This window comes from Coenobita brevimanus, chromosome 61 (genome assembly GCF_032717465.1).
Source record: "Coenobita brevimanus isolate Jiangsu-jjx chromosome 61, ASM3271746v2, whole genome shotgun sequence".
In the NCBI taxonomy this organism is placed as follows: domain Eukaryota; kingdom Metazoa; phylum Arthropoda; class Malacostraca; order Decapoda; family Coenobitidae; genus Coenobita; species Coenobita brevimanus.
The window spans coordinates 12,501,653-12,526,117 of record NC_137014.1 but is presented as its reverse complement, the minus strand read 5'-3'; the positions used below and the strand labels follow the sequence as shown (position 1 = coordinate 12,526,117).

At 40.8% G+C, this 24,465-nt stretch overlaps 1 protein-coding gene across 1 annotated transcript in view; it reads right to left on the bottom strand.

Annotated features, from left to right (window-relative positions):
- Positions 1-10,740: 10,740 nt before the first annotated feature.
- The window catches only part of LOC145403691 (uncharacterized), a 63,341-nt gene continuing 49,616 nt past the window's right edge, over positions 10,741-24,465 (bottom strand). Inside the window, exons 6-8 of the mRNA XM_080275379.1 lie at positions 23,548-23,622; positions 23,115-23,222; positions 10,741-10,944 (exon numbers count right to left, since the gene is read on the bottom strand). Coding sequence (XP_080131505.1) covers positions 10,741-10,944; positions 23,115-23,222; positions 23,548-23,622 — 387 coding nt within the window. The remainder of the gene's footprint in view (positions 10,945-23,114; positions 23,223-23,547; positions 23,623-24,465) is intronic.

Sequence of the window (24,465 nt, the reverse complement as noted above, 5' to 3'; positions counted from 1 at the left end):
TGCAGACATTTCAGATAAGACTGATCGTTCATTCACTCAATAAACCCATTAATTCGGCCACATCCGACTTGAGCACCTTAACCCACCAGACCACTAAGCCTCCACTTGGTTATATAATTGCCACTCATCGTTGTGAATGGTTTCCTGAGAAATAAGAAGACATTTGACCATTACTCAGAGTAGGGTCACCTGGAGGCAACATCACATTAATGAGTGGATACTGAGACAGATATTCCCAGTAAAGCGTCTTCCCTTATCTGTTCCTGTGGGTAGATTTTTTTTCTTTCGCTTATCCCATGCAATCCCTCTCTCACCATTGCTCTTAAATTTTGTGATTCACTACTGCAATAACTTAATAGTCCTTCTGAACACAGCTCCATCCTCCAAGGAAGTTCCCAAATTAATGTAAATATCTATACCAATGCTTCTATAATTTCTTTGATCCCATGCTTTAAGTTGTAAGGCTTATGTAATCTTACTTTGTGTTTGTTGAAGCCGACTGGGTCGTTTTCTCTCACGAACTAGTTGAATTTCTCTGTGCTGACTGTTACAGGTTACTCGCCTCACACACTCCTTGGCATGACTTACCTAGACTTTCATTCTTGCTTTATTAATAAAACTTAACCTGTGTTTTGTTATGATATTGTGTATATGTAGATTTGGGTAAGTTTGGGCGCTGATATTATTCATGTGTTGGGCTCCCGCCGCCAGGCAGCGCTCGACTCTCGAGTTGTTGTGAGTCTGTGATACTGGAGTTGGAGGGAAGGAATAAAGCATGTAGCAGACCGGCAGTAATCTTCTCAATAACCCTCCATGGTTATACATCAAGGACCCAATACTACAACATGGTGGCAGCGGTGGAGCGTCTGCTATGAGGTCTGTGGGTCTGACTGGGATGTTCCTGGTGTGGTAGTTCCTGCCTGATAAGGTGTACGCGGGAAGGCGGCTGGAGGTACCGACGTCAATGGCAGGAGGATGGTGCTCAAGTTTAGGCCTATTTACTGTACTGCTAATGTTTCTGGATATGGCCGTTGCTGCTGTTAGACGGATTTGGCCCAGCGAGTATTGCTGAATGCTTACTTCTTACGCTCGAGCTGTAGAGTGTGGGAGAACCTAGACCAAGGAGTTAGCTTAACCTAGCCTATTCATCGCCAGGATAAGCCAGGACAAAGTCACAGGACCTACTGGTACTGCAGGTGTTTTTGCTGCAGTGCCACACATTTCAACACCAGGACATCTTGATATACACTCACCTAGTATTGTTAATGACTGGAAAGTATGGAGGCAGATATCTGAAAATTATTTAGTGTTGTCTGAAGCTGACAAGAAATCAGAGAAATACAGAGTTGCATTATTTGAGAACAGTCTTGGACTTGAAGCTCTGAAATTCATTAACAGTCTGAAATTTGGTGCAAATGAGAACCGAAGTAAACTATGTGATATCATTCGGAAATTTGAGGACACCATTGTTGGCAAGCAGAAGGAGTTCTTTCACAGATTTAAATTCAATAAAAGAGACCAAGGTGAGGAAGAAAATATTGAGCAATATATGTCTGTATTAAGGAACATGGCCAAATCTTGTGGTTTCTGTGAATGCATGCATGACAAGCTCCTTATGGACAGGTTAATTTTAGGCATAAGGGATGAAAAACTGAAGGAAAAGCTGATATCACAAAGAAAACTAGACTTACAAAGTGCTAATGACATTTGTAAAGCAATGGAAGTGGCAACTCTTCATATGAAGGAAGTCAGAGAGGCAGAAAATATTAGTAAAGTTGTAGCAAGCAGGCCCAATGATAACTTACAAAGAGGTGGAGTAAGGAGCCAAAGTAAGAGTCACAACACTAGACAAGATCAGTTAGGCCCAGGCAGGCCAAATAGGGGTCAGTCTTACAGTTCAGTTTCAAAGTACAGTCGTAATGATAAGTCTATGATGTGTAAATTTTGCTGTAAATTTCATGTCATGGTAAAGGAGAAATGCCCAGCTTGGGGCAGATATTGTAATAAGCGTGGTGTTAGAAATCATTTTGCTATATCAGAAATTTGCAATAATAGGGTAAATTATGTAAAAGATAATGGCTGTGAATCTAGTGACTCAGAGGAAAGAGTATGCAGTGCTGAGACAATTTGCTCCTTGCCTCATGCTCAGAAGGGTATATTTTGCACTATGACAATTAACAATAAACCAGTGAGAATGCAAATTGACTGTGGTGCTACTGTTAGTGTCTTGCCTCTAAAGTATCTGACAGGACATAAAATATCAAATGAGAGAGTAACACTGCAAATGTGGGATGGATCCAGACTGACAGCAAAAGGGAGAAGTACAATAAAGACAGTCAACCCCAAAGATGGACATGAATACTATGTAAATTATGTAGTAATAGGGGATAAAGCAGGTCTGGTTCCTCTTCTAAGTGCACAAACTGCATGTGAGATGGGTTTGATTACAGTTAATTATGAGAACTTTGAGAGTGTTCACAGGATCAGTTCACCTCCTGATTTTGTTGAGAAATTTTCCACTGTGTTTCACGGTACATTAGGTTCCTTACCTGGTAAGCCAGTACACTTAACTCTCATGGAAGGGGCAGTTCCTTCAATTAGACCTGCTAGACGTATCCCAGAATCATTAAAGGATGGGGCTCGTAAAGCACTGGACACTCTTCAAGGAGCGGGTAAGATAGTACCAGTAGAAGAGCCGACTGATTGAGTAAATCAAATGTCACTAGCAACAAAAAAGAATGGTGAGCTAAGAATATGCATTGACCCCCGTCCTCTAAACTCTGTATTAAAGCGTGAACATTACAGGCTACCAGTTATGGACGATGTACTGCCAAGGTTGAAGGGATCAACAATGTGTTCTGTTTGCGATTTGGAAGCAGGTTACCACCACTGTGAATTAGATGAGGAATCTAGTTTATTGAATACTTTTGCAACACCATTTGGTAGGTACAGCTGGTTGAGGTTACCTTTTGGACTGAAAGTAAGTAGTGAAATCTTTCAGAAAAGGCTGCACCAAGCTCTGGAAAATCTGGAAGGTGTGTTCTGTGTAGCAGATGATGTAATAATTTTTGGTGATCAAAACACTTATGATATGAGAATGATGAAATTCTTGGAGAGATGCCAGGAGTTGGGGGTTAAGTTGAACCAAAAAAAGTGTCAGTTCAGGCTATCTGAGATTGAATTCATGGAACTAAACTTTGTAGTGAGGGTCTGAAACCAGATCCAAAGAAAGTTGCAGCCATTTTAGACATGAAACCACCTAGTGACAAGGAGAGTGTAGAAAGGTTCATTGGTATGGTTAATTACTTCTCTCGGTTCCTACCCAAACTGACTGAAGCAATGAGACCAGTATCAATGTTAACTCACAAGGGTGTTGAATGGAACTGGAGTACTGTTCAAGACAAGGCTTTTTATGAAGTAAAAGAGCTACTAACTCATGCACCTGTGTTGGCATACTTTGACCCTGCCAAGCAGTTGGTGATACAGTCTGATGCCAGTGATTGAGGTATTGGTGCCGTACTGTTACAAGACGGTCATTCGTTATGCTACACTAGTAGGGCTCTAAGTGACACAGAATCAAGGTATGCCATAATTGAATAGATGTTGGCAATAGTTAATGCTTTGGAAAAGTGGCATCAATTCACTTATGGCAAGGAAGTTATATGTTATACAGACCACAAGCCACTTGAAGCTATCTGTAAGAAGCCTTTAGACAAAGCACCAAAGCGCTTACAGTCCATGTTAATCAGGGCTCTTGCATATGATGTAGTAGTGAGATACATGAACGGTAAGAGTATGTACTTAGTTGACACCCTAAGTAGAGCATATCTCCCTGTGGATAAAAAGGATGCTATTAAGGAGTTTGAAAGGATAAATGCTGTGGGTTTCTCAATGGTAGAAGGTTGCAGGATCAGTGAGATACAACAGGCAATGATAAATGATTCTGAGATGCAAAATTTGAGATCTGTTATTGAGACAGGCTGGCCGGAACATAAGCGTGATCTGTGTCCATCTGTAACGCCATATTTCAACTTTAGAGATGAGCTTGGGGTGTCAGACGGGTTGATATTCAGAGGTGAGAGAATTGTTATCCCTAAGAAACTGAGAGCTCAGGTGAAGGCTTACATTCATTTAGGTCATGTGGGAACTGAAGGGTGTGTGAGAAGGGCTAGAGATAGTGTTTATTGGCCCAACATGAATTCTGAATTAAAAGAGATGATTTCTGCTCGTGAGACATGTAGGACCTTTGAAACATCACACTCAAAAGAACCACTGATTAGTCATGAGTGCCCAGAGAGGCCGTGGAAGAAGACATATTTGACCTAGAAGGTAGAAAATATCTTATCACTGTGTGCTACTTCTCTAACTTCTGGGAACTTGACAGACTACATGACACTAAGACCAGTACTGTCGTTAGGAAACTGAAAGCTCACTGCGCTCGCTATGGTATACCAGATGAAATAGTTAGTGACAATGGACCTCAGCTAGTATCCTTAAACATGAAGTCATTTACTAAGAAATGGGGAATCAAACACACCACAATTTCACCATACAACAGTAAATCTAATGGTGAAGCAGAGTCTGCTGTAAAAACTGCAAAGAGAATGTTAAGAAAGACAAATCTGGGGAAGATCAGTATCTGGCTCTTTTAAATATAAGGAATACTCCCACACAAGGCTTGGAAACAAGTCCTGTTCAGAGAATGATGTTTAGAAGAACAAAAACTGTAGTACCCACATCTGAAAACCTTTTGCAACCATGTGTATCAGTGAATGACTCAGAAAAGGATAGGATGAAAACTCTCAAAGATAGGCAGGCTAGATACTACAATGAAAAAACTCATGAACTACCTCAACTGGCATCCGGTGACACTGTTAGGATTAAACCTGTTAGGTTAGGAGACAAGGAATGGAAGAAGGCTAAGGTGACACAGCAGGTAGGAGACAGGTCATACATAGTTAAGACCGAGGACGGGGACACATATAGAAGGAACCGATATCACCCGAGACGTTCAAGAGAACCACCGGTGACTGACTTAGCAATGACATATGATCGTATAACTGAAGACGATGACAATAGACAAGGGGAAGATGAACACAAATCTGTCGTGGAGACTGAACAGGAAGAGAAAGTTTCAGATCAAACGCCTTCACCTGTGAAGCAAACTAGGGTCAGGACGGACAATAAAACCACCTCTTAGATATAAAGACTGTGTTACTTAGGTTAAGTTTACCATTGCTTATGTTGCACATGAGGTATCACTTGTCAGTGGAATAGTATTATTTATTTATCTTTGTGTTTTCTAGTGATAGAAGTGAGTCCTGGACATGCACATTTTGTAAAAGGAATATTCAGTTACTGGTACTTCACTCTTAGCATGAACACTATACTCTAATCACGTTTCTGAAGGATAAATTTGCATTTCTTAAGTTCCAGTAAGCCCATATTTTAATAAAATGAGGGGGATGTTATGATATTGTGTATGTGTAGATTTGGGTAAGTTTGGGCGCTGATATTATTCATGTGTTGGGCTCTCGCCGCCAGGCGGCGCTCGAGTTGTTGTGACGCTGGAGTTGGAGGGAAGGAATAAAGCATGTAGCAGACCGGCAGTAATGATGTAATCTTCTCAATAAGCCTCCATGGTTATACATCAAGGACCCAATACTACAACATGTTTCTTTGGCACGTGCTCGTCTTACTATAAAATTTTAGCTCGTCTCCAAACGTGGTCAAAACAAAGTACAGAATGTAAGAAGGGGACAGGGAACAAGAGCAGAGAAAATAGCTCTGAAGGTAGATTTCAAACAAAAAGAAACTGGGTATTGTTATTATCAATGAGTGCATGTTTGATTCTTTAGCTTATGGCCAGCTTTATCATGTGTATATGTGTTCTATATCCTATTAAACTTTTGTGGGTTAACACTCAGTATATTCACCGGTGTTAGGGTACCCATGTGTTAGGGAAGAGTGTTGTAGTCAAGGATGGCACGAAAGCGGGGAGGAGATGGAGGCAAACACAGGTGAAATGTTTTATTATCGCCCACCTTTGGCAAGGCGAGGCGATATAGTTTTCGTCGGCGTTGTGTGTGTGTGTGTGTGTGTGTGTGTGTGTGTGTGTGTGTGTGTGTGTGTGTGTGTGTGTGTGTGTGTGTGTGTGTGTGTGTGTGTGTGTGTGTTCCTGAAATATCTTGAAAAGCTGGGGACAAATTTCCCAGAGGCCTTCAGGGAACAGCAACTATGTGGATGAGCAGAAGTGATTTACTTGAGGGAGGATTTGATCAAAGACAACCTAATACCCTGTCGCCATATACCAAATTGCATTTTGGCCAATATCTCAGCAACGAAGGGATATTTTCTTCAACTTTGGTACGCAGGTAACTTGAGGCTGGCGATTAGCATTCGGTCCCTGATTGCTTTTGTTTCCTCGTACTATAATGCAATATATTTGTAGTTCTGTATACGACAGCATAGTATATTTTTCATACAGTATCATCATATTTCATGCTAAATTTATGATAAAGGTAAAATATACCATAATCTATCAACAGTACGAGTAACTGTTAGATCGGGAACACCACACCAGTTCCTGTCAGTGTGTCTGTGTGTTGAAAAATAAGTTGTAAATATGTTTACACAGATTATCCTGTGTTACTTTATCATGTATAACAGGGCTTTCACATGTATTTCAGTCTTACTTCATCATGTATAACAGGGCTTTCACATGTATTTCAGTCTTATAATAACGAAAAATCTCTTGAAATCTTTCCTTTAAATGTATACTTTCAGCGTTTGACTTTCCCTATAAAATCATCAGTATCATCACCATCAGTCTATCTATAATTTGTACATTATGGGGTGGACAGGATCCAGAGACAATTAACAAAAGACAAAAACACGAGGCTGTAAGCCATAATATGAGTGCTGAGTGAAACGGGTCTTATATACAGTATCTTGGAAATTCTGGCTCCACCCATCAGCCTCTATTAAGCCCACATTTGAATATATACTGTATACCTTCAAAGCACTTGTGAGGTTGAGCTATTCCGTAACTGCCAACTTAAAACGGGAGACAATACTGTCCACTTTCACTACATTTGTTTCCTTAGTTTCCATACTTTGGTTACTCACATATTCACTCATTATGCTAACCTATCTTGACACGCTCTAACCTCTCTTAAACTTCACTGTAATATACCTTTTGCGTTACTATATTCTTACTGGCCGTGTCATCTAAGAACAATTTTTTTCACCCTCTCATTCGTCTAACCAACCCACGTATATTTCTTAACAAATTTGTTTGCATTACTCTCACCCTTGTTTCTTCACGGTGTTCATACTGTAACGTCACAACGTATACGACTGTGTGCTCATTTATTTACTTTATACTGAAGTCTCCACAACAACAGCAACTTTTCTTCGCTTAACTGCTCTCTTTTTCAGTTTCTTTACATGTTTTAATCTTTTATTTACCTTTGCACCGAGATACTTATAATCTTCCATTAACAGATGTGCACAGTATTTTTCATGAAATCTATTACTACTAAATAATCGTCACTTTCTATCTGTCTGTTTTTAGCCAGAACCCATAATCCCGTAAGGGCTGGCCACAAACAAAGCTCCTCCATGTCGCCCTGTCCCCTGCCATTTCGCTGCCCTCCCCCCAACTCACACCTCCCTCTCTCAAATTACCTCTCCACTTCATCCCTCCATCTTATCCTCGGTCTCCTCCTCTCTCTACCCCCCTCCACTTCACTCACGTACACTCTCCTTGTTAGTCTCTCGTTCTCCATCCTCTCCACATGACCAAACCACCTCAGTATATTTCTCCTAACGCTTTCTGTCACATCCACATCCGCACCACAACGTTCATTCACTGCTTCATTCGTCATTCTGTCTCTCCATGTAACGCCACATACTCCTCCCAGATAATTCATTTCCACCGTTCTCACTCTTGACCTGTTTTCTTTCAACTAGGTCCAAGCTCCGCTTCCATACGTTACAGGTGGTATCACAGTACTATCATGCAGCGACTTTTTTACATCCATGCTCACTTCCCTATTTCTTATCACTGCTTTCAAAGAACCAGCAACCTTTCTTCATTGTTGTAACCTTTCAAGCACTTCATCCTTTAAACTTCCATTCTTATTCACCACATTATCTAAGTACATAAATGTGCTCACATTTTCCATTTCCTCACCATACAGCCTCGCTGCGCATTCTCTGGAAGACCACCTTTAGATTCCGTTTCTTACACACTCTTCCAGACTCATTCACCAGGCCTTGCAGTTCCCCTTTGTCTTCACATAACAGTACAGTATCATCTGCAAACAACAGAACAGGAGGTTTCCAAACGCCGACCTCTCTCATTAGGTTCATTCCAACATCCATTACCCTACCTTGCACCTCATTTATAACTCCATCCATATGGAAACTGAACAACCATGGAAACATGACAAATCCCTGCTTCAATCCAACATTCAGGTAGAAATATTCACTCAGTTCATCCACACGCACTGCAGCCTTAGCACCGTCATACATTCACTTCACGGCATTCATCATCTTCCCATTTATTCCATTATGTTCTTAAAATTTTCCACATTTCTTGTCTATCCACTCTGTTATTATGCTTTCTCCCAATCCATGAGGGCCAAATACAACTTCTTTCCCATAGAAATTTTTCCACTAAACACCTTAGGATGAATATATGATCCAAACAAACCCTTCCCTTCTTAAAGCCTCCCTGATTTTCTCCAACTAATTCCTCTGTTTTTCCCTAAAACTGTCATTAAGTATCCTATCTTACACTTTTTTTTTATTACTCTAAGAAGACCAATGCCCCTATGATTACCACACACTTCATTTTCTCCCTTTCCATTGCTCAGGGGAATAATTATATCTGACTTCTAATCCTCCGGAGCTCTACTTTCCTCCCAGGCCAATCTGCACATCCTCCATATCTATTATATTATTATCTCCCATCCGTGCTTCAGCGTTTCACCACACACTCCGTTAGTTCCTGGGAATTTCCTGATTTTGACTTTCTTCATTGCTTCTACTACTTCCATCCTACCAATCTCTTCCTCTCTTCTCATCTCCCTCCTTCTCCCACTTTACTATTCTTTATATCCAGTTACCGATATTACTGCTCACAACATTCACAAACCTCCGGACAACACTGCAAATTTCTGCTCCATAATCATGAAGCAACATTGTGTCTTCTGAATACGTCAGGTTCGGAATGTCTGCAGTTCACCTTCCATCACCAATTCGTTCCTTTTTTCATAACATCCATCCTAGCCCCATAGTGACACTGTCCAAGCAGACACTGAACACACTCATGTCCCTGCAACACTCATAATGATTACTCCCTGAAGCTGGTACAACACACTTTTCTTTTTTTTACCATCACCACCTAGGGGATTTGAGAATTATACTCTGATAATTCGCCAGACGGTTTTATTCAACTGAAAAAATCACTTAGCTAGTAAGGGTTAAGCATTATTTGGTTAGTGTTTCATTGCACTAGATATTCAGTATTACATTACTGATACCGCCTGAAGCTGTGTTTCAACAGAGAGGCGTCTCTGACAGGCAAAAGATTAAAGCTCACAACAACATGCAGTAGTTTTCCTTAGTTCCTATGTATACTTAATATCTTCCATGGTCTGTCCCTACTTACCTTGTCATGACCATTTTTTACACGTTATTTAATGTCATGAAAATCTTACTGTCTTTCTTTCCTATGCTTTATTCAACCGTTTATTGTACCGCAAGTTGTTCTTTGCATCCACTTCTACACTGGAACCCAGTGTCATCACTCATTAGAGATTCTGATATCTGTCATGTTTTCCCAACCACTCTTCTTCCATACAGCTTACTATCTTCAACGTACTTATTTCTCAATAGTTATTACGTGCACATTTCGCACCTTAACATCATACTGTTCGAGGTAATCACACCCATATGTTTCCAGTGACAGAGGCAACCATTTAGCCTCTCTGACATTTTTAACAGCAATACTCACATTCAGTTTATTTTCTCTTTTTCCGGGCACTTCATTAGCTATTTTTCTGGTCACTTACAAATCTAATCACATATACTTCTCTTTGTCAATGATTCACTTTTTAATCCTCGTTTTTTTTTTCTTGGCTTTTGTCCAGCCACACATTTCTTTTTGCTTTCGCTGCTCTCTAAACTTTATTATTCCAAAAAGACCAATTTTTACTTTACAATGGCACACACTTACGCAAAATTGCCACATTTTCTGAATAGTTTGGCTATTTCCTGTTCACTGTATTTATATCCGCCTTTTTAAAAATCATATTTATACATTATTCCGTTCCTCATTTTTTCATCTTCATTCATTTATTTTGAAGTGAAGAATCATAAAAAATCATATCCCCCATCCACGTTCTTATCACTTTCATTTTACATCGTACAGACACATTATTAACCGTCCTTTTCACAGCCCTTCTGTAACTCATGTATCATATGCATACCAAGACAATTTTCCCTATGAGCACAGCCAAGCACCATCTCTTTCTTTCTTTCTTTCTTTCTTTCTCTCTCTCTCTCTCTCTCTCTCAGAAACACACACACACACACACACACACACACAAAACCGCTGTAATGGCCGTAATGTGACTCAAGTTTTTCCCTTTCTTAATAAGGAAGGCAATTCCCTCCGCTAGCAGAAACACCTCTAGGGCTACAGCAGACTGGCGGCACATCATCGCATTACTACTTATGTCTACTGTATGCTATATTTGGTGAGCGAAACTGTATGCCAGCTCGTGTGAGGCTGTGCTTGAAGGTGCGGTTGTACCAGTTGGTGTTGATGTAGAGCAGCTCCCCCGCCGTGATGTGCCACTTGCCCTCCTGGTCCTGCAGCTTGTTCCGCTCCAGGGGATTGTCCCAGTACAGCACACGCCGGAACCCTCGTGCCTAACGTAGAACGCACATGTAATCACATTGTACTGGGACTATACAAAGTGGGTATCAGAAGTTTTCATGATGCAGGGATGGAATCAAAGATTATAGGCCGCTAAGCTGTTCCCTCCAATATAAAACACAAACAAAAGACACCCAAATTAAAGATCCATTCATTTCGAGATGACCGAAAATATTGCTTTTTAAAGACTAGAGGTCATAGGCAGAGGTAAAAAACAGGCTGAGGGAGGCATTCCAGAGATGACCTGTTGCATACATACAATGAATAGGAGAATCGATTAACGCTTGCACTGGGAAGTTGGACAGAAAATAGGTGAGAGTTTGTTGTCACACGTGTGCTACATGCCCGCCATAACGATAAAGGGATGCAAGCAATACAGTTAAGAGCAGTGGCCATTAAAGTACCGATAGTAAAGAGATAGGGATCCAACAGTGCAGCGAAGAGACAAGTTGAAGGAAGTTAGTAACAGGAGGAGTGTTAATGAGACGAAAAGCCATCGAGTCCACCCTGTTTAGAGAAGTTGTGTGCGAGGAGCCCCCCACACATGAGAGTTGTACTTTCCACAGGAGCGAATAAGGTCAACAGCTGCGCGGGAGTAAAGAGGAGTAGAGTTGGCTTAGCACACCCATTTTCCTGGAAGCAGATTTTACATGAAAGGTAATGTAAATGAAACACCAAGAATACTGAAAGAAGATGAAGGATTGAGTTGTATATTGTTGAAATTAGGCAGTACACCCGCAGAAGATTCTGATGGGTCCAAAGATGTAAGAATTCAGTTTCTGATACATTTAAAATTATAAGGTTTCTTTCATTCCACTCAGAAATATGAACCAAGTTAGAAATCAGGTGTGCCATAGCCTCATCCCGTGTTTGTTGAAGTAACTGGTGTGACGGACACTGTGAGAGGCAGATGGAAAGGTGGACAGTGTTAGATGTACACCTCAGCAGAGTTAGTGACAGAACACAACCCTGTGGAACACTACTATTGATAGTTCTAGAAGAAGAGCAGTAGCTCTCTACAACAGTAGCTACTGAACGGCCAGAATGGAAGTTAGAGATGAAGGTGCAGATATAAGGACAGAGGCTGTAAGAGGGCAGTTTGGAAATGAAAGATTTTTGATACACTTTTGACATGTCAGGTGCATTTTTCGCCAAAGTCCCTGCTGGAACCCATACTGGCGATTGGAAAGATCATGTTAAAAAAGATTATTATTTATCAATTTTTTAAAAGAAGAAATTCGAAAACTTTAGAAATACAGAATGTTAAAGCAAGCAGACGATAGTTGGAGGTAGTGACCGGTCAACTTTTCTTCGAGGCAGGCTGAATGAGAGCGAACTATCACCAAAAAGGAAAGGTGAAAGTCGACAGAAAAAGGGGAAAGAGATTACTCAGGCAGGGTGTCAGATCAGAAGGACAGTTCTGGAGAACAACAGAAGTTTCCCATTCAGACCCACACACCTTGTTATTGCTGAGTCCATTGAGCGCAGAAAGTATTCTCAGTCATGAGGAAGTCAGAAGTGAAGGAGATGGAGGAATGACATCGGATGTTAAATTGAGGAAGATTATTATTTAGCAATTTTTAACAGCTGCAAGCCATCAATGCAGAAAACTTTAGAAAGGACGAGAAAGTTGTACGAAAGGTTTCTGGTAAGATGGCAGAAGGAACGGGAAGGTTTTGAGTCGGAGAATTAAAAGCATTTAGTCCAAATGAATTTATTTTTAAGGCAGGCTGAATGAGAGCGAACTATCACGGGCAAAAGGAAAGGTGAAAGTCGACAGAAAAAGTGGGAAAGAGATTAGCATCAGGCAGGCCTCCTCTCTGTTGTGGTCAGCATTAGAATAAATGCAAGTTATCTAAGGCTTTTTTGCAGAGGGTAAGAGAAAGGAAAGTATGCATCCATGCCCACACACCTTGTTATTGCTGAGTCCATTGAGCGCCGATGATTCTCGACCACAGGAAGTCAGAAGTGAAGGAGATGGAGGAATGACATCGGACGGTCTCCCAGTCTGCGGCTCCAAAATGCCACAGCTCTTTTCGGAGGGTTCACAGGCCTTCCTGAAGCAAAATGACAGGTTAAGGAGATAAGGTTGCAATCACAGAAGCCCAACGGAGAGAAGGAGGACGAAGTAAAGTTGTACGAAAGGTTTCTGGTAAGATGGCAGAAGGAACGGGAAGGTTTTGAGGCGGTCAGGGATACTGGTAGGGTGCTGTATAAGCTGCTGTAGGTCATCAAGGATTAAAAGGATGTAGGCTTGTTCAGCAGATAGATGAGTGAATGAAGGGAAGACTTAGTATATTTCCGGGCAGGAACATAAAAAGAGACAAATTTCCGTGGTGGGTTAGCATCAGTGTCTTCTGTAGGCCATACTTTCATAGTAACGTGTTAATTAGAATAAATGCAAGTTATCTAAGCTTTTTTCAATGATCGTTGAAAGTAACATAAGTTAACTTGCCCGAAACATGCCGATGATTCTCACTAAGCAGTAATCATTCCTGGGAATGCTAGAAATGTTTATGGTGTGCTTTAATTAAACTGATGGGATACTTACATAGGGTTCAGAAAGCCCCTAAAAGTACTTAATTTCCAGGTGAAGCGGTGAGCACTGGTGAGGGGGCCGTCGACAGATTACCGGTCGGGATGTGTGGATACGAAAGAAAAAAAAAAAACGTTATAATTGTGTGACAGCCACTCATCTCTGAGACCTCCAGTGGAGAGGTGGGTTCAAGCTTCACAGAAGGGAGGTGCTTTACCAGCCAGATTGCCAATAGGAGCTAGTGGGAGGAAGATAGACTGCCGAACAAATTAACTAATCTCATCCCACTATCACAATAAATAAAATTTAAGTTTTGATTTTGATCGCTCCTAGCGTCTGGTCAAGTACGATGCAGAGGCAAGCTTCGCTCACCTCCTACCACCTTTTCAAGAATCTATAGACATTTATTTCCCAATGAAGTCTGCTTCCCCCCTTTGTGAACTTTCTGGCTACGTCCCTTCCTGAAGTAGTTTAATATGGGGATGTTTCTGCCATGTTATTATTAATTCTGCCAAGATCATAATATCGTCTCCTTTTCTTAAACTACGGCCCCGTGGCCCAGAGTTACAGGTGATGACATTCATCGTTCTGCAGTTTGTGTTTGGTCGGAAAGAAATAAATATTTTCCGTAAGGAGGTCCTTGCAGTTCAAAATATGACATATCTCTCGTTCTTGCTTGAGAATTTAGTTTGTTTACACAATATAGTCTTTAAAGCAGCTGAAATGGAACTCGGCAGTATTGCATAGATGCTGCTATGAATTAAAAGGTGTTTAACAGTTGCACTAGGACGTTGACGAATAATGACAAAGCTATGTATATCATTTTTAGTCTGAAAGGACAAGTCCTAAATAATCTACTACTTATGATTAAATAAATCTATTCTCACTTTTCATGGTAGGCATAATCGTTATACAGTACTGTATATTATTAATTTTAAGCAGAGGATAATTTAAAAGTTTACAATTACTACTAAGTTTTTACAAAGTCATTGCAGGCAAATTTAACTGTAGCTGCTAAACCATTACTGATGTGTAAACAAATCGTAAAGAGTATGTTAGTTGTGGCGAAACAAGTCCCAACCTTGCATTGGCCCGGTCTTCCCACCATAGAGCACCGGAAGAGTTTAGTGAATCAATCGGGGAACTGAAGCTTCACTCACACTCACGCCTTGCCATATGTATTATCATTTTTCTTATTCCTGCACTCAGATTTAGAGGTGCATAGTTGATGAAAAAATATTTATATTTATGAAATGCATTAGGTGACGGCGCCCACCATCCACTCACTTGCTGTAGTGCTATCTTCAGGTGAGTCTGCAGTGAGTGACAAGCCAAATAGTTCCCCGTAACTCGGGAAATCATTCACTGCTTGGTGTGGCAACCATTTTTAAAAGGAAACAGACGCCTTGTGGTTTGGTGGGAGATGTGGCCTACAAGGGTTTACATGAGTCAGGGTTAAGTGAAGGGTGGTCACTTGCGTTCAATGTGACGACTAAGCAACCTAGCTACTGTCCCCTACGGTCCTGATGACCAGTTAACGAGATGATGATGGACATATTGATGAAGTAAAAGTATACTTCACGTAAATGACTTAATAGTATGCAATTCGTTTTCCAGAGAAATTCCAAATCTATTCAGAATTATGAAGAAAACTTCATGTAACGGCTGCGAATTATACTAGTAAAAAAAAAAAAATTATGTGGCTAACTATTACATCGAAGTATATTTCAAGCGTGAAATGGTTATATTAAGTTATATATCTGACAAATATGTAATCAATTTTTTTATTCAGTTGGTTGATCCACGATGTTGAAAGGTCAGATCTAGTTATTGACTGAGAGTGTCATTACGAGAATTAAAGACTGACAATATTCCCAAGCGAATAGGGAATGGTGTCCACACGGCTGCAGTACACTGACATACTTCTGTGCAAGTTGTCATGGAGATTAATGAATACACAAGAACATAAAATATAAAAATTAATGCTTGTGTGGTTTCACCTTTGACCCATTAAGTCCCTTTAAAAGGCCTTAAAAAGGTGTCTGGGAATATTTGCCAAAGGAGCATTTGCACTAAATCTGAAGCGAACTGATGACGAAATAAAGCAATGACACCAAACACAAAAGTGGTATAGGAAAGAAGAAGAAGAAGAAGAAGAAGAAGAAGAAGAAGAGGAGGAGGAGGAGGAGCTGGAGTTAATGCAGTCTCCACGTAGTGTGGAAACCAATTAAAAGCTTACCATCCCAACTTACGGGTCAAAGCAGTAGCTCTGAAGCACCATAAACTCCATTATAAGGTCAATGGCATAAATCTTAAAACACACTGACTTTGCCTCTTCACCACTGCAGATTGGACCGACATAATAACAAAGATTGCATAGTAAGGTTCTTTAAAAAATAGTACATTTTACAGATTCGTAATAAAGGTTTACATCATCACCATCATCATCATCATCCCGCCTGTTTTTCCAACCCGCAGGTAGGGTGAAGTATGGTAAAGAAAACCAGAAAAGGGAAAGAATTCGATGGTGAAAGAACTGATTAACAGCATGCCCAGTGTAATAGGCCACGCACTCACTCTTTCACCATCTAAGCCCCGGAATCCTGGCTCCACCTCATATGTACATCTGTCCTCACGTAGGTTCATAGTTACCTTCTGAGAGTCAGTCCGACTGTCAGGTTTAAAAAGGAATGCCAAGACCTAATTATACATTCCTCTGTACAAAATTTATCCAACTAGTTCAAGTCCTTGTCTATTCCCTAGTCTCGTCAGCCTCCATACATCTCTTTCTCATGCACTCACTGACCACATCTATTAACCTTCTTCGTGGCCACCACGCCTCTTCCACCCTCACACTCACTTACATACATCCTTTTCACCACTCTGTTTATACCCATTCTCTCCATATGCCCATTCCACCTAAGCATGCTTTCTTCAACCCTGTTGTCCACGGATTTCCTTACTCCATATCTTTCACAAGTCACATTATGAGTAATGATTTAAAGATGTGTAATACGTTGATGTTCTTGGGTTTTTCTTTAACCCTTAGAAGAAAGGGAAGTTATCTGGAAAACAATTTATATAAATATCATGCTAATTCAGAGAGAATGTGTACTTCGGCTTCGTTATTATTTCCTATATAATTGCCATTTCACCTATGGAGATGTACATCTGTGTGTAGGGTAAAGAAAGCTATTCGCCAAAGCGTACTGACGAGAGAAGCTTCAGACCTCCGATCATTCTAATCAGCTAACTAGTCAGTGCTCTGAAAGGGGGAAGGAGGGGAGTGGAAAAGTTGGAACTTGTTCGGGCATCTCATTCTTAGCTGGCAAGACTTTGACATTCACCCTTTTTCATTATTAATGCTTTTAACTGTACAGATCCAAATATACTCGTGCTTCCACACTCACTCAACAGCTGTGGAATGGCAATTATATTTATTTGGGCAAGTATGCTCACTCGAATTCAGCCTCTTCTTGCCACACTGCACAGGATCAACCAACAATCATCTTTTCAAGTCTCGTCTGCCACCCTCCCTCTACCATTCATTGTTCTCTTCCCCTCCGAACCTTGGTCTACCTCATTTTGAAGAGGAGAGCTTTCATTTTGCTTCATTCCCTCTCTCAGCCCATACTTTTCAGTCCCTTTGCCACCCTTCTAGTGGCGAGGGGGGCAGAGAGGGGGGCAGTCTGGCCGTCTCTTCGTCAGCCGCAGCCTCCTATTAACCAATCCTTTGCTCTCACCGTCTCTTAACTTTCCATGATGCCTTCTGAGCCTATTTTTTTTATTATGCTATTATGGAATTACTGTAGCCAACGCTGACACCTCATCGTTTTTTTTTTTTTTTTTTTTTTTTTTTTTTTTTTTTTTTTTACTAGATAATACTCGTCTCACCCTTGTGCTGCCATTTGTCGTAAACCTTCCATTACTTGCGTAGATGCAGGCGTCCCAAAGCTCGTTGGTTACCACTATGACCAGCGTCTTGTGCTATGCATTCGCCATCCTGTATATCTATGGCCAGCGTCTTAAACCATACATTTGTCATTCTGTATATCACAACCTCATTCTGTCCCCTTCTGCGTCCTCTTCTTTCTCACTATTGTACCTTTTTTTTCAGTGTTTATTTTAGGTATGTGGATGATTCTACAACTTTTTTTTACGCGCTGCTTGTCACCTGTTACTAACATGCGTGACTTTAATGCCTGTCTTCCATTATTTGTGGTTCCTCACAGTTATCGCCAAAAACACCTGAACCCTTTCCCTACACCTTATTTCAACCATGTGGGGGCAACAACGTTGTGAAAATAGTTGTTTCTGTTGCCCTTGCCTCTCCACCTCCCTGACCACAATGCCATTACTGCCACCCACGTTATTGGCTGTCATTAACGTGTTGTCACGAGGAAGATCAATTTTAACGATTAAGATTCGCACTCCATGGCAATCCTCTTAAAGAATTTGCTTACCAAATGGCTTTTCAGTTATATATATCGGAAATTACTTTGTTTATTTAAGGTGTTTAGCTGTTATTTGATAAAATGCATAAAACTGGTTACCGGTACAATATGCCATGAATGTAACTGACAAATATTCACTTACGGTGATTTTTGAACTCGCTGTAGTAAATGTATTAATGTGCTATACAGTGCATAATATACAGCGACAGGTGTATGTGCAAAACTAACCTTTCCAGATAATTTCAAAGAGGGAGATGTTTCTTAGTAGTTTAGTTGGAGATGGTGACAAGCGGCCAGTTGGGTCAAGGGCGATATGGCCTATCGAACTGAAGTAGCCGATCCAGTTGAGATTTTGGCCAGGATGGCGACTCGTGTTGATTGCAAATTTCTGGCAAACCAAAGCTTTCAGTAGGCTATTATGTACTTTCGACAGCCATCCAGTCAAACTGATGTACAGAGGCTGGGACAGAGCCAGTCTGACAGACTCATGGAGGAGGTGTGGCAACAACAACTCACACCATTTAACTGGGGTCTGAGTGATAGCCTAATGAGTAGCCTAGTTGGTGAAGAGGCTGGTTGAATAAAAGTAGCTGACCTGGTCGAGTTCTGGCAAGGATGATAGTTTGCCTTGCCTGAGGATCCTGGTGAATTAGTCTGAAATTGGGAGGGGTTGACAGGGGTAAGTTTAAGTCACAGTTTTTCTCTAAAAAATCAGTAGTCAAGAAGGGGAATTAGTCAACGGGTTGACTTGGCAGAAAGGAGTGGGCAGGGTGGGTCTGGATAGGGCGGATGGTGGGACATGCCAGTGGGTAGTACACATAGTGTATATTATGGACACTGTACTACAGGTTCGGTGATATAGGTACAATAAATACTGGTATCAAGGTATTCTCCAGGAAAAAGAATCACAAGAATAACAATATATCTTATTCCGGAAGCAAAATTCAGCCTTATTCAGACAATGAATCCAGACCAGTTGTTTCTAAAACGAATTTTGCCTAGATATATATATTTGTGTCCGCATTAGCGCATGATGGTGAGACTTTGGTATGGTATGACAGCGAAAAGTCAGGAGTATGAGCAGTAGAAGTAGAGCCCTTGAGGGATGTTTGGAGTGTGCTGAGTGGTTGGAATAAGAAGTAATATGATCCGTGGAAAATGATGAGTAAGGAAGTCTGTTGACAAAAGGGTAAAGAGATGGCACGGTCATAATGGTGAGAACAGATGTAGATCGGGCAGTAAAACGAGTAGATGCCACTAAGTATGAAGGTGGGAGGAGGCGTGGTAGGAAAAGAAAAATGCCGATGGATATGGTAAGTTTGTAAGAAAGTGAAGTAGCAAGCTGGTGAAGCATGGGAATGACAGAATCTTGTTCAGTGAATGGAGTATAATACCGTAAGGAATGGCACAAAACAAAGGTTTGGCACCTCTTGTATTATACGTAACAGCTATCTGGCAGACTTATGGGAGACGTGCCTACAAAAAATTGTAGGTGGGAAGGGCTGCAAGAAGGAGCTAGAATTAAAGCTAGATGATTTGTGAATTTTTGTGTGGCCCATTCCACTCGGTATGCTGTCGACAGTTTCCCACTTTTACTGTATTTAATTTTTTTCCTTGTTTCTGGATTATATCTCATCCAGTCTCTAAGTGGTATAAGAAAAAGTCATAATGATGATGATGGTGATGATGATGATGATGATGAAGATATTGCATATACACCAGAGGTTCCCAAACTTTTCCTAGTCATTCCTCATCTTTGCCAGGAAAACTTTGACGTTCCCCCCCTTCACCTTCCAGAGAAGGTAATTGTTCCTCCGCTCATTTGGCGGTTATATTAGATAACACTAGACCAGGGGTTCCCAAATGGTGGGGAGGGATTCCCTCTGGGGGTGGGAATTTGGACAGTTTGGGGAGGGAGCATTAAACGGAAGGCCAAAATGGCCAAAGTAATATTTTTTTAATGAGATGTTGCTTATAGATTTTATAAATTTTAATGTCAAATGCATTCTGGCTTTTAATTTGGGCATTTTAACAGTGAGGTAAGAATTTTGATCCTCAAATATTTATCATGGTACACCCTGAAACCACAGTCTCTATCCCTCCTGCACTGGGGCAGGAGATGAGGACCGGCTCCATTCTGGACGGCGGCCCACTTTGACTATCACGGGGCAATACTCGCACGTACACACAAATTATGATTCCTTTGAAGCTTTGCTCTCTGTGTCGTGTTCTGCTCTTTTTGCTAAGTGTCTTGGCAACAGTCAAAGTATGGACACATAGGTGACAATATTTACTGATATAATGCTGCTTTTAATTGCATACCTTTCAAAATCCCGTCATAGCAACTGGCCGTGAGGGAAAACTCCCACACAATGGCGTTACGACATCATTATCCGAAGCACCGCCATGCAGGTGAGCGACCTGACGTCGTGGACAGGATAAGACTTGCCGTTTCAGAGTGGATACGGGTACTCAGAAGCTAACTATCATTCTTCTTTCTTGGAAGTAAGGATGAATCATGGCTGTGAGGAAAACAGTGTGCTGTGGGACGATGCCTACAATGACGACAGGGTGAGCTGTATCCGATGGTAAATGTAAATTATTTTCGTGAGACAAATGCTGAGGATGGAGATTGATGCTATAAAACACACACACACACACACACACACACACACACACACACACACACACATGCAAGTGCAAGAACCGTTTTGTGGATTCACTGGATGGCTTGGACGTGCTTCGTGTTATTCCTAGTTTCTTAAATGCAGTGGGCTTTTTCCGTCATGTCCCTGCTTAATGAAAATGTTGCAGAGAATAAAATGCAATAAAATAACACATACTGCCATCTATACATCTATAATATGACTGCATATCATTGTTTCCAGCAAGATGAATTATACATGACAAACTGAGAGTCAAGCCTCGATAGGTTCATCACATGCGTGTACAGTACGTGCGTGTGTTGCCCGTGGTAGAGTGAGCAGCTCGTCCAGAAAGGGCCAGTCCTTATCTCTAGTCCTGACCCGGCTGGGCTACAGATTGTGGTTTCCGAGTGTACTGTACATAAAAGTAATGTACAACTCTTCAACATATACCCAAAACATTGAAAACCCCCCTTAATACCACTAGATTTCTTGCTGTTAGACGAAAATACTGCTAAATGGAGGTGAATAACTCTAGAATTTTGAGTTATAATAAATCCAAATGAGGGAATTCCTCCCTTTTGGAGATAGGATGAATCATCAGAGCTTTTCTAGCAAAAGTGGGGAACGATCGGGACAAGCTTGGAAACCTCCACTGTAGACGCTACAGTTATTTACTTCCGTGTAGTGGCACGATTTTCATATGTAACGGCAAGAAATCTAGCGGTATTATGCAGAGTTTTACTTAATTTTGGAAATATTGTAGAGATATTGTACTTTTATGCAGCATTTTAATTATCTGAGGACCAAAAATCGGATCTTACTTTTAAAAAACACAAATTAAAAAGCCTAAAAGCAGTTAGCCATTATATATATATATATATATATATATATATATATATATATATATATATATATATATATATATATATACATAAGCAACAACACGTAAACAGGCTACCGTGGCCATTTTGCCGTTATCTGATTATTCCCCACTGGAATGTCCCAATTTCCACCGGGGAAAATACCTCCCTCCTCTATTCGAGAACCCCTGATATACGAATAGGTAAGTACGACAATTTGTAAATCTATATACTATATTGTATAAATCATCATCTTTTAGGCTTTTTTTTTCTTTTTTTTTTTTTTTTAAAGAATGGAACGAGGTAAGGTCTAGAAAGCAAAAAATATGAAAACAGGATAGAGAAGAACTAATCACTAGGCCGTCCAGCGAAATGGACCATTTGCTTATTTACTCATTTTTCATGCTCCCGGAATCCTGACTGTACCTCAAAGTCCTAATCATTTGCACATACACACACACACACACACACACACACACACACACAAAAGACAGATTCGCTTTCGTTATCCATGATATAGAGTCAAACCGATGATTAACAAGCTAAAAAGGAGTACCAAACCACTGCCACGTTCTCCTCAGTACATAATTCGTTAAACCAACTCAGTCCTCTATCAGCTACCTAACCTCAGCAACTTCTGTACTACCCAAACACTCACCTTCATAGCCATTTACACATATTCCTTTTCATTACCCTTTTTGCATCCTTTCTCTCCATATGATCACACTATTTTAGCTCACACTCTTTAAACCTGTTATCAACCAACTTCCTTACTCTGCATTTTTCACGAATCAGATTATTTCTTATACACTCTCTGCACTCTACACACACATTCCTTAAAAACTCCATTTCTACTCCTGTAACTCCTGACTTTTCGTTCTCATTCCACACCAAAGTCTCACGCATACACTAAACACAGTTTTCATCCTCCATTCTTTTCACATGTCTAAACCACCGCATGTTCCGTCTCCTCTTACGCAACACACTAGATGATCTTTCAGCTGCTTATTCGTAATTTTGTTAGTTACATTTCAATCATTCGGGGAAACACTACACATCCATCTGGCTACTCGTATGTCTGTACGCTCAAACCTACGTGCGACATACTCCTTTACTGCCTCAGCTTCAGTACTACGCAGCATTTCCGTTCTCACACATGCAGCATACAGTTTTCCCTTGGTGCAAAGGAAACTTTCCCTTGACACAATGGGAAGATTGTGATGTAATGCGCAGGAGGAACTGAAGTGCTTCAGACATGTGGAGTGAAAGGAGGTCGAAGATTATGTGAAAAGATCTATGAGTGAGAATGTGGAGGACAGCACCAAAAGGTAGGCCTAAGAAGACCAAGGATGAGGTTTTACAAAATGACCTCAGGGTTAAGGAACTGAACGGAATTGCTGGCGGTGATCGTACCCCACAGACAGCCACCATCAGGTGAGCAAGGCTGACACAGCAGCAAGTGTGTACTATACAGTAAAAGGTCTGTTAACATGAAACAAACAAAACGGCTCTGGCGAGAAGATGGACAGCATACGAGTAGACTGAGCAAAATCAGCAGCATGAAAGCTTAAACCAAAGCTGAATCCATGAATAAACAAGGTCAAGAAGACAGTAAGCACACACCATATTCATTTAACTAGCATTTTGTGACGCAAAAGCACTAACCTCCAACATCCTAAGGAGATGGTAACGCTCCTGCAGTTTGTGTTGCACCTCCTGGTGGGAAATCATTCTCCGACGGACCAAGTCGCTAGTGTGAACCTCCAGCGCCACCTGCAGGGTATGATTGTGGGCGTCCTCGTCACCCCATCATTCTTTATGTATGTCATTTCATTTTAAAACTGTACAGTGCATCCTGGACTGAAGCTGTTTATCTTCACATGGCAGGAAACTATTACTGCTCCAGAGCAAAGTGAAATAACTCATCTTACTAGGAAAAGATAATCTCAAATATTTTACACACTTGATCATATGAACCTAAAAATGCAGCTTTAAATTGGATTTAGCATTGATTTAGCATTGGTAATTGTTGTGACGCAGTGGCATGATTTACCCACTCCTGTGCAGTGGGCAACTTATATAAGTGTTGTGGTCTCACCTGGCCTACAGCGTCCATCACCGGGTCCCTGACGATGTCTCTGAAGGCCTCCCACTCCCCACCCTCGATGTCCACCTGCCGCAGTCACTGCATTATACTCTGTACATTTCAGCTTAGCCTAAAATTACCATTACTGCACCTTAAATTTTGAAGAGTAACCACAAATTAACACAAGAATATAGTACTAATAACGAAGAACTGGCTTGCCACAAGGATCAGTTCTGGCTCCAACACTTCCTAATTCATATTAATGATTTCTTATTTGTCACCCATAATCCCATTCATTCATCTGCAAATGACTCATCATTTCACAGTTCAGTCACATTTAAACATTCATTCACAAAGTTTAATACCTCTAACTTACGACACTGTACAGCAATCTCCATAAATCAAGACTTACCTGAGATCACTGAATGGGGACAATAGCATTGTATCATTTTATGCTAGGAAAACCATATATTTACAGTTTGCTAATAGACAGATATTGCCTGATTCCTATAGTTCTTTCAATAAAACTACTATTCCTGTCTCTAAAAGTAATGAAATTCTCCATGTTTCACTTAACAGTGCCCTCAGCTGGACCTCTCACGTTAGATCACTTGCTAAAACCGCTTCAAAGAAACTTGGATTATTGTACAATGTTCATAACTTCTTCACTGACGAGCAGTTAGCTATGATTTACAAAAGTCTATGTGCAATTTCAGCTGGAATATTGCTTACTCTTGTGGAATGGATGTGGAGAGGTTGCATTAAAACTAGACAAAATTCATAACAGAGCAGTTACGAATAAGCTACCTCCCCTACAAGTAAGAAGGAATGTTGCCTCCCTTGCATTATTTCACAGATACTTTTATGGCAAATGCTCAGACGAAGTTGCGTCCATTATGCCACCTGTCCACGCCTTCCAACGCGCTACAC